The 12,115-nt window shown below is 40.3% G+C and overlaps 1 protein-coding gene across 1 annotated transcript in view; it reads right to left on the minus strand.

Moving 5' to 3' along the window:
• SARAF (store-operated calcium entry associated regulatory factor) overlaps positions 1-12,115 on the minus strand; it is a 58,151-nt gene that overhangs the window by 35,597 nt on the left and 10,439 nt on the right. Inside the window, exon 2 of the mRNA XM_030194506.1 lies at positions 4,820-4,998. Coding sequence (XP_030050366.1) covers positions 4,820-4,998 — 179 coding nt within the window. The remainder of the gene's footprint in view (positions 1-4,819; positions 4,999-12,115) is intronic.

A 12,115-nucleotide genomic window follows, 5' to 3' on the forward strand; every position in this document is an offset into this window, starting at 1 on the left:
ATACCACCGACTACACAAAACTCCTTGATTGTCTAGACCCAAACCCCGGTGAATACCCAACGGATAGAACATGGACCCACTTCGAGACACTATCAAATGATTCCATCTCCCAGACAGTCAAAAGGTTCACCAAGTCTCAGTGCAAACTAGACATATGCCCTAATAACCTTATAAAGTCTGCCCCCCAACAATTTATATCAGACCTCATGAAAAACTTGAACTATATGCTACAAAACGGAATCTTCCCAAAGGATAAAGGAAATATCCTACTCACCCCGATACCCAAAGACGCAAAGAAAAATACAAGCGACTTAACCAACTACCGACCAGTAGCATCTATCCCCTTGATAACCAAACTAATGGAAAGTATGGTGACAAAACAACTCGTCAACTACTTAAATAAACTCTCAATACTTCATGACTCCCAATCAGGATTCCGATTAAACCACAGTAGTGAAACAGTACTAGTAACCCTCCTGACTAAATTTAAACAAGCGATCGCAACTGGTAATAATATACTACTTCTACAATTTGATATGTCCAGTGCTTTCGATATGGTTGATCACGGAATATTACTACACATCCTTGACTACTTCGGAATTGGAGGCAACGTTCTCAACTGGTTTAAGGGCTTCCTAACCACACGTTCATACCAAGTAATAACCAACTCGAATACCTCAACCACATGGATACCTGAATGTGGAGTTCTCCAAGGATCCCCCCTCTCGCCGACTCTCTTCAACCTAATGATGATACCCTTGGCCAGGTTATTATCCAATCAATATCTCAATCCATACATATATGCAGATGACGTAACGATCTGCATCCCGTTTAAACAAGATTTAAAGGAAATTACCAACGACATCAAGTCTCTATATCATGCTTTCATGGGCGGATGCATTTCAGTTGAAACTTAATGCAGAAAAAACACAATGCCTTATACCCACCTCACAACATAACAAAACCAAACTCACCACCATAAACACACCAAACCTGTCCCTTCCCATCTCGAACACTCTGAAAATTCTTGGAGTTACCATTGATCGACATCTTACACTTGAAAATCACGTGAAAAATACAACCAAGAAGATGTTCCATTCAATGTGGAAACTAAAAAGAGTAAGACCTTTCTTCCCAAGGACCATTTTTTTGCAATCTGGTACAGTCAATAGTGCTTAGTCACCTAGATTACTGCAATGCACTATACGCTGGTTGCAAAGAGCAAATCATTAAGAAACTTCAGACCGCCCAGAACACCGCAGCCAGACTCATATTCGGAAAAACAAAATACGAAAGCGCTAAACCCCTAAGGGAAAAGCTACACTGGCTTCCACTTAAAGAACGCATCACGTTCAAAATATGCTCCCTAGTCCATAAAATCATTCACGGAGATGCCACCTAGGAACGCTAAAGATCATCCCGCACGTTCCTTAATCTTCACTTCCCCAGTTGCAAAGACCTAAAATATAAACTAACTCATGCGTCAAGCTTTTCTTACCTGAGTACACAGTTATGGAATGCACTGCCACGCAACTTAAAAACTATTTATGAACTAACCAACTTTCGTAAATCTCTGAAGACCCACCTCTTCAATAAGGCATACAACAAAGACCAACAAGTGTAAATGTAATACATCTCCACTTTACCTATAATCGGAACGGTTCGTTATCAGATATCTGCTTGTTTAATTCTTTATTATGTCATGCACCCTCTCGCAACACTGTCTACTTCCTGATCTATTATCCACTAAGAACGATACACTGTAAGATAGTTTAAATTTCTATTATGTAACGCTTGATCTTTATGTAACACTAATTGTCTATTTTCTGTTCCATTATCCACCAAGAACAATACATTGTAAGATTATTTAACTTTCTCTCATGTTATGCTCGATCTTTATGTAGCACTAATTGTCTATTTCTATTCTATTATCCACCAAGAACGATACATTGTAAGCCACATTGAGCCTGCAAAAAGGTGGGAAAATGTGGGATACAAATACAATAAATAAGAGTGTGGATAAGGGTTTTGGCAATGTGCTTAGAAAGGAAAGGACAAATTTTGGAGAAAGAAATGACAGGTTTTAGCAGTCTGTTGAATATGTGCAGAGAAAGAGAGAGGGGAGTCAAAGATGAGCTCAAGGTTACGAGCTGATGAGACAGGGAGGATGACAGTGTTATCCACAGAGACAGACAATGGGGGAAAGATAAAATGCTCAGTCTCGGTCATGTTTAGTTTCAGATGGCCATGAGACATCCAGGCAACAATGTCAGACAGGCAGGCTGATTATTGGGCCTGGACTCTGCTGAAATTTCTGGTTTGGAGAGGTAGATCTGGGAGTCATCAGCGTAATGGTGATACACTGAAAACCATGGGATGAGATCAGAGCACCAAGGGAAGAAGTATAGATGGAGAAAAGATGAGGTCCCAAGACAGAGCCCTGAGATACACCAACTGACAGTGGGATAGAAGTAGAGGAAGATCCAGAGTATACACTATAAGTGCGATGGGAGAGAAGAAGAAAACCAGGAACGAACAGAGCACTGAAATCCAAGTGAGGACAGCGTATCAAGGAGCAGGCGGTGATCAACAGTGTCAAAAGCAGCAGATAGATCGAGAAACAAGAGGTTAGAATACAGATCTTTGAATTTGGCCAGGAAAAGGTTATTGGAAACTTTAGCAAGGGCTGTTTCAGTTGAACGAAGAGGGTGAAAGCCAGATTGACGTGGATCAAGAATAGCTTGAGAGGAAAGAAAGTCAAGATAATGGCGGTGAACTGCACGTTCAAATATCTTGGATAGGAAAAGGAGGCAATAGTTGGAAGGACAGGTTGGGTCCAATGAAAGTTTTTTTCAGGAGTGGTGTAACTATGGCATGTTTGAAGGCATCAGGAACAGTTCCAGTGGAAAGTGAAAGACTGAGGATATGGTAAATAGAAGGACTGACAGTAGGAGAGACAGTGCTAAGTAGATGGGTGGGAATAGGATCAGAGGAACAGGTAGTTAGTTTGGAAGAGGAACGAAAATGTGCAGTTTCCTCTTCAGTGATTTCAGAAAAGGAAGAGAAGGAGGCAGGGGTTGAAGGAGAGTTGAGAGAATGGACTGAAGGAAGGAGAGGTAGAGGTGGCTTGGTTGAGAATTCAAGGTTCATCTTGTGAACCTTATCATGAAAGCTTGAGGTGAAGGCACTTTGAGGAGAGAGTTCAGTGTGGCAAACAGACATCAAGGGTTTGAGTCAAGAAAGTTTGTCAACTGGATGCAGTAGTCCTGTTTGGCAAGTGAAAGAGCAGACTGGAAGGACATTTGAAATGTATTAAGTCAGCACAGGCACAGGAATATAGGTAGTAAATTCTAAAAGTCAGCCCAGGCTGGGGTTTGGTACGCCTTACAGAACGGAGAATGGGAGGAGCAAGAGTATTCAAAGCAGAGGAGAGAGAATAGTATTATACGAAGAGACAGCCCCATTGACAGACTTGGGTAACATAGTGGTTGACAAGTGGTTTGAAACACTGAAGCACAGAGTATTAGAGTCAATAGCCTGAAGATTCCTATATGCATTGGTGGAGATTGGATGGAATGGGGGTGGGAAGGGTGTTTAAATGTGAAAGTTACCAGATGATGGTCAGAGAGGGGAAGATCTGAGGCACAGAAACTGGAGAGCAGTCTGAGAAGAAGATAAGCAAAACAAGTGGCCATTCTGGTGAGCAGGGGTAGTGGAGGAGCACAGCTGAAGAATGAAAGAGGATGTTAACGCGAGAAACTGAGAAGCATAAGAGTCAGATGGATCATTAGCATGAATGTTAAAAATCTCTAAGAATGAGAGAAGATGATGAAGGTTCAAGAAAGAAGGAAAGCCAGGAGTCAAAGTCAGTGAGAAAAGAAGAAAGGGACTCTCGGGGGGTCTATAAATGACAGCTACTTGGAGAGTCAGAGGAGTGAATAGAAAGGAGTGGACTTCGAAGGAAGAAAAGCAGTGAGACTGAGGTGGAACAAGAGGTTGAAATCTACAAGAGTGAGAGTAGTAGCCCGACACCACCTCCACAGCCAATCAGGTGAGGAGTATGGGAGAAAAGGTAATCTCCATGACACAGGGCTGCAGCTGAAGCAGAGTCTTCAGGGAAAAGCCAGTTAGGGCAAGCAGATGGAGAGCACGAGAGATACAGAGGTCGTGGACGTAGGAAAGTTTGTTGCAGAGAGAGGGCATTCCACAGAGTACATGAGAAAGGTAGAGAAGGGGAGAGGAGAGGAACAGAAAATAGATTGGCGACATCACTGTGTGACCTGCATGAATAGGATGAGCGCCAACATGGAGGAGCAGGAGAAGGAGCAAGAGAACAAAGAGAAGAGTAGGACAGGCATGACGACAGCGACAAGATGAGATGTACACAGGCAGAAAGGAGATGGTTGGTTGGATGAGAAGAAGGACATATTGAAGGTTGAGAGCGGAGAAGAAGGGAGAAGGCAACAGGGATAGTGACATGATGAAAGCAGAAGGTGGGCAATGTGTTCCTGCGGTATATAGTGGTTTCAGATGGAAAAGCCATGAGCAGAAAAACCTACCAGGAGCTTCATTAGGTAAGTCAGTTTCACTGAACAAAGCCTTATAATTAAAAGAATTATTATACAAAGCCTGAGAATTGAAAGGATTAGTATTTTCAGTCAGAAAAAAAATATATACAAATATATAGCTATAAATATATATATAGATATATCTGACCCACAAGTCAGTGTAAGAGACACATACAGACCATTTATATAATGTATCTTTGTAACATATTTTTAAAAAGCTATGTGTATACTTAAAGCTATGCATTAATTACCTGTACATCGAAGCCATCCCAGCCTCTGCTATGACACTGCACAACCTCTGGGACAAAGGCAGAACAACCAGCCGAGCCTCCGGTGCATTTCAGTTGGGGCACTGCAGCTGTGCGTCGAGAAGCTGTGTAATGGTCTCTGTAGAGGGTAAGAGCTTGGATCTCTCGCAGGAGCACTTTCTCTGCATCAGAGTCAGAACAGTCAGCAATTACACCTAACACATCTGTAATAATCGGATCGCCTCTTACTTTACCAAAGACAAGTAATAAAAAGATTCTTGTAGTTGCCCCCAAACTTCCAAGCAACATCCATTTGTGAAATATATATATATATATATATATATATATATATATATATATATATATGTATGTATGTAAAGTCACACAATGATGGATCTAAGGGGTGGAAGGGAAGAAAGAGAGAAGTGATGGACCTGAAGGTGGAGGGGCAGGAGAAAGATGTAAGAAGAGAGATTGGATCACAGGGTCAGGGAGGGAGGGAAGAGAAGAGATATTGGACCATAAGGACAGCAGCCCCTGAAAAGAGAGCAGAAGACAGACAGGAAAATAGAAAAGAAGAATCAGGATCAACATGATGTGAAAAAAATGTCCAGACAACAAAGGTAGAAAAAAGTATTTTATTTTGAATTTATTAACTATGTTAGTTTAGGAAAAATAGATCATGGATGCCTTTGAATGCATGTTACTTGTAGTTAATTTTGTTATTTTTCAACTTTAAACACAATCTTAAAACTGATGGTGTGCCTTGACAATTTTTGCACCTTGTCAGTATGCTGTGAGATGAAAAAGGTTGAAAATCACTGGGCTAAAGCATCACTCCTTGAGCCATTATCCATTTCTACAGATAAATTTTTGAATCCTTTCATGAGTAAGATTCCATTTTATGTTTGTGATTCAGCTGATGATATTAATGCTTCGAGTACCATGACATGCCGTAATGAGATGGTTTTGATTACATTAGATGTTGCGAGCTTATATATTAATATACCTCAAAAAGAAGTGCTCGACATTATCCGTGATACATTATTGAGATTTTTTGTTGAGAGTTCAAACTGAATTTGTAGTTAAATTGACTATCATAGCACTTATGAAGAATTATTTTTCATTTAATGGTAAATTTTACCAACAGTTTAAAGGGACATTCATAGGGTCCACGATGGCCCCCTCTATCACGAACCTGTATATGGCCCAGTTTGAAAAAATAATTCTCACGACTTTAAAGAACATGTGTACCTCTGGAGGAGGTTTATAAATGACATTTTTATGACATGGAAGCCAATTTTGGAGCTGAAGAGATTTCATGAATGGTTGAATCAATGTGATACTAATTTAAAATTTCAAATGAGTTATTATACAGTAAGCAATCCTTTCTTGGACATCAGTATTCAAATTAGGAGCAAGGTTTTCCATACTGATATTTATCATAAACCTACTAATGTCACTAAGTTTTTGAATTTTAATAGTTGTCATGGTTCTTCTCTCAAACATGATCTCCCTTACAGTCAGTTTTTATGTTTAAAAAGATTATGTTCAGATTCCAGTACTTCTAGAGTAAGATCTGATGAGATTAAATGTTTTAAGGCTAAAGGGTATCCTGTGAGGTGCATTCAGGAAGGTTATCAAAGAGCTTCTAAGTGTATATGAACTGATTTATTAAAACCTGCAGCAAAGCGGACAATGAGAATGGAGTAGTGTGCACAGTTCCATTTACACATTTAGCAAAAGACATTGTAAAGATTTTAAGGAAGCACTGGTAGATAAGGATATAATGATAACTTACATTGTGAGAGGAATTTGAGAGATTTACTTGTACCATCAGCTTTACCACAAGATAGAACCGACATGAGAAGATCTGAATGGGCCATGTCGGCTTTGCCGCATGGCTTAGTAAACGGGGGGGGGGGGGGGGGGGGTACATGTTTTTAGTGAGGTCTTGTGTATATTGCACCTCAATTGCAACGCATTGCTCCCTTTGTGGAATGCACTGATGTCATAGTTTCCGTTTTCAAAGTTTTTTTTATTTTCATTTATCCATTTATATTAGCCTCTGACTTATATTAGTTTTATTTATGGTGGCAGCTCATTTTTTGTCCAGCTTTCGCATTATTATTTATATTTTTTTATGCTTTCTCAGTGCAGTGGGTCACACAGCATCACTTTGCAATCAATGTCTTTTTTTTTTTATTTATGCTTATTCTTAATGTGGATATGGTATTGCTATTTATATGTATGGATCATATTATAATTGCACTAAGTAGCAGTATGGTGACTTTCAAGGTGGTGATACTTTCTGTGCATACCACGTTGGGATATGTCCAGTTCTCAACACCGTTTGGTATGCATGGTGTAATTTATTTTATACAGACATTTTTGATTTTACTTGTATTGTTTATTCAGTTATATTTTATTGATTATGCATGTCATGGTTTTTATTTTTATACTTGCATTTTTAATTAGCCTATTTTAATTTACATTATACATATAGTAGTAATATGTATGTATATATGTTTGATTGTAGCCCCTAACGCAGCCCATGTATGGGCAAAATATGGCCTGTGTTGGGCATTGCTGATTTATTAACCATTAATAAACTTATTTTGGACTTTTTTTCCTCTGTTCTGCTCCTTTTTGTTGCCAATGTATTTTATGATCTGGGTAAGTTGGAGAATTGATTTGTTGAAAATTGACCAGAAATCCCAGCTTGGTAAGAAGATTATGAGATGCAGAGCTTGCTGAGCCTGACTCAGTGTAGGAGCTGCTATCAGCCAATCATCCCAAGTAAGGAAATATACATAGAACGTGAAGTTTAATGTAACTGTGACCTCACCCTGGGCACGATACTTCACCCTACAATACCCTTAGAATACCTCGGGCAAAATATCGTGTATCGGACAGGGTTAAGGTACAGACATTAACACTAGCCACGTCTCCCTGTTTCTAAAACGGGGAGAGGAATGAAACTAAATTGGTTATATATTTTAATGTAACTCAGGAAAACAAATGTCATTTACATTAATAATTCAATAAATTATTCTTTTTATTTAGGTTATGGGTATGTGTAAGGTTCAAATCCGTTTAACAAATTCAATATTTTTTTTTAGTACATCAACAACTCAACAGATAAACTTCTTCAACTTTTTATCAGATAAGTATAATTTGACTTTAGCAAAATTCATTAACTAAATATGCATTTAATCTTAAAATTTTATCTAAACATTCCCCTCTTCTATAAGAATTGCTTCTTTGTTATTATTTCTTTTTCAGGTCCCTCATCCATCAAGCAGGTAAGTATAGTTTGCGGTTTTTTCTCCCTTTTCTTCTTATAGGTATATCATGGCTCACATCACCAAATCGCAAAGACAAATTAGATACAGTGGGGGAAATAAGTATTTGATCCCTTGCTGATTTTGTAAGTTTGCCCACTGACAAAGACATGAGCAGCCCATAATTGAAGGGTAGGTTATTGGTAACAGTGAGAGATAGCACATCACAAATTAAATCCGGAAAATCACATTGTGGAAAGTATATGAATTTATTTGCATTCTGCAGAGGGAAATAAGTATTTAATCCCTCTGGCAAACAAGACCTAATACTTGGTGGCAAAACCCTTGTTGGCAAGCACAGCGGTCAGACATCTTCTGTAGTTGATGATGAGGTTTGCACACATGTCAGGAGGAATTTTGGTCCACTCCTCTTTGCAGATCATCTCTAAATCATTAAGAGTTCTGGGCTGTCGCTTGGCAACTCGCAGCTTCAGCTCCCTCCATAAGTTTTCAATGGGATTAAGGTCTGGTGACTGGCTAGGCCACTCCATGACCCTAATGTGCTTCTTCCTGAGCCACTCCTTTGTTGCCTTGGCTGTATGTTTTGGGTCATTGTCGTGCTGGAAGACCCAGCCACGACCCATTTTTAAGGCCCTGGCGGAGGGAAGGAGGTTGTCACTCAGAATTGTACGGTACATGGCCCCATCCATTCTCCCATTGATGCGGTGAAGTAGTCCTGTGCCCTTAGCAGAGAAACACCCCCAAAACATAACATTTCCACCTCCATGCTTGACAGTGGGGACGGTGTTCTTTGGGTCATAGGCAGTATTTCTCTTCCTCCAAACACGGCGAGTTGAGTTCATGCCAAAGAGCTCAATTTTTGTCTCATCTGACCACAGCACCTTCTCCCAATCACTCTCGGCATCATCCAGGTGTTCACTGGCAAACTTCAGACGGGCCGTCACATGTGCCTTCCGGAGCAGGGGGACCTTGCGGACACTGCAGGATTGCAATCCGTTATGTCGTAATGTGTTACCAATGGTTTTCGTGGTGACAGTGGTCCCAGCTGCCTTGAGATCATTGACAAGTTCCCCCCTTGTAGTTGTAGGCTGATTTCTAACCTTCCTCATGATCAAGGATACCCCACGAGGTGAGATTTTGCGTGGAGCCCCAGATCTTTGTCGATTGACAGTCATTTTGTACTTCTTCCATTTTCTTACTATGGCACCAACAGTTGTCTCCTTCTCGCCCAGCGTCTTACTGATGGTTTTGTAGCCCATTCCAGCCTTGTGCAGGTGTATGATCTTGTCCCTGACATCCTTAGACAGCTCCTTGCTCTTGGCCATTTTGTAGAGGTTAGAGTCTGACTGATTCACTGAGTCTGTGGACAGGTGTCTTTCATACAGGTGACCATTGCCGACAGCTGTCTGTCATGCAGGTAACGAGTTGATTTGGAGCATCTACCTGGTCTGTAGGGGCCAGATCTCTTACTGGTTGGTGGGGGATCAAATACTTATTTCCCTCTGCAGAATGCAAATAAATTCATATACTTTCCACAATGTGATTTTCCGGATTTAATTTGTGATGTGCTATCTCTCACTGTTACCAATAACCTACCCTTCAATTATGGGCTGCTCATGTCTTTGTCAGTGGGCAAACTTACAAAATCAGCAAGGGATCAAATACTTATTTCCCCCACTGTAAGTATATTTTACTAACCTAACAAAATTTTCTTCTCTAATATATATAATACAACAGTACAGTATTTCTTAAATTCTCAACAACTGTAAGAGCTGATTCTTTGTTTTATGTTTTCTTTTGCAGGAACTTCTTCAAGGAAAAATAAGGTAAGTATTATAAGTCAATGTTTTTAACAGGGCCTGGTTGATTCTGGCTGATATATTAAAGGATACTCCTCTCCATCACTTTTGTATGAATCTCTCTTTCTTTTATTGTTGGGTACCGGTACCGTGCTGTTTTTCTTTTCAAGATGATAGCGGGTATACTGCAGGCAGGAACTGGAACTCCTCCGAAGGACCTACTACTCTAAGCTGTAACCAACTTAAGAAGAAAAACCTTAAACCTTTTCTATCCAGTCCACTCATATTAATATGCAGTGGCTCATTATAATTATTCCTTTCCCTATCTAGCTATTCCCAGGTAAAATAAAATATGATTGAACATCCCTATCTAAACCCTCCCAAACCAATAAATCCCCAAAAATGTATCACAATTTAATATAAGCACTAGGATTATTAAATCCTATGTGTTGATTTTTTTTTCTTTCTCTGCAGCAGGTCACCGCTCTTTCAGAGACAGGGGTATTATAATCATGAGATTTTTTTCCCCTCTTCCTTAAATTGATGAAGCTCACAATTACTGTGGTGATTATTTAGTTAAACCTTGTCACAAGGCAGATAACCCCTCACAGAAGTATTTTGAAACTCACACCAGTTCCTTACAAGTTCACTTCTATTAGTGAGCCAGACTGGTACTGCGCCCAAATATTTTATTTATCAAAGACACTTCTAACATATGAAGTTAAATTAAGATTCAGGCAACAGCTTTCCCATCCAAACCAAAATCACTTGCCTAAAGCCTCCTGACAACACGCGAGCGGCTTTTAAAATTAAGTTTTCCCACTGCAGACACACACCAATATTTTTAATTGATTACCCAAACCTCTCAAAACTCAATTTAAATGTATTTCTTGGCTGAATTGCGCAGAGACCACTTTTACAGGTCGGCACAGCCTTTAGCTTACCTCCCAACTGCCACACAAGCCGTTTAGAACTTAAGTATGTCATATATGGCACAAGCCCAGCATGAGCCCCTACACTAACCTAACACTTTGCAATCCCCTATAAACATACACTTTACATGAAATTATGACATTTTCAGCAATATACAGCACTTTACACATATTTGAATATTTTTTCCTTACCTCATTTAGCATTTAACTGTGTTTATTTTTAAGTTTTCTTCTGCACGCGCCTGCTGCACTCCCTGGCACAAGCCAGCATCTGGCTCGTGCCATCAGCTGCTTCTCTCCCTCCTCGTGGCTTCCCCTCAGCGCGTGCCACCCAACAGCACGCCCGCCAACACATTTAGAAAATAAAAAACACCGGAGAAGTGCACCGGAGCACTTCCCCCTTCTCACTCTGTTCCACGCTGGGTTCCCCATCCCGGAGCTCACCCTCAGAGGCATCCCAGGTAAAATAATTTAACCCTATATGGGTTACATTAAGATAAGCTACCACTGTGACTACGCATTTTATGAAGACTCTCAGCGCTGATGTTAGCCCAAGAAGAAGCACCCGGTACTATATAGATGGGAATGTGAAGGTATGCATCCTCCAAATACAGAGACACAAGCCAATCATTCTTGTCTAACTATGGAAAAATTGTGGACAGGGAGCTTATTTTGAATTTCTCCTTTTTGATGTATCTGTTCAGTTTCTGAGATCGAGAATAGGCTGCTGGCCCCCTTTTTCTTTGGTATGAGAAAATATCTGGAATAAAATCCCTCACTGAGCTGGCTCAGAGGAACTTTCTCTATTGCATGTGCTAGTAACAGCTGCTGTATTTGCATGTTCAGTTATTGAGACTGGAACAAATTGAGCCTGACAAATGGTGGTCTGATGTACCGCAGACAGTAGCTGTTCTTGGGGTTTGACTTAGCCAGCTGAAAAGGAGGTGGCTTCTGGGGCCTTTTGTTTCTGTTATTACGCTGGTTGTTTGATAGCTTTGGATGCTGATGAGTAGTATTTACCACCACCGTACTGCTTCCTGGGCTGGTACTTTTTATTCCCTTAGTAGTAATACTGTTTCTTGTAGGATGTTTTGGACTGCTCCGTATTATCATCCTCCAGCACGTCCAGGGTGGAACAGTCTTCCTTGATGGAATTATTTCTCACACTCTTATCTCAAAAGAGATCATCTCCTACGCAAAGTGCACCTGCCATATTCTCATGCACATCCTCGCGCAATCCTGAAGGATTTAAGTCAGGTCAAC

Source organism: Microcaecilia unicolor, chromosome 2, assembly GCF_901765095.1.
Source record: "Microcaecilia unicolor chromosome 2, aMicUni1.1, whole genome shotgun sequence".
Taxonomy (NCBI): domain Eukaryota; kingdom Metazoa; phylum Chordata; class Amphibia; order Gymnophiona; family Siphonopidae; genus Microcaecilia; species Microcaecilia unicolor.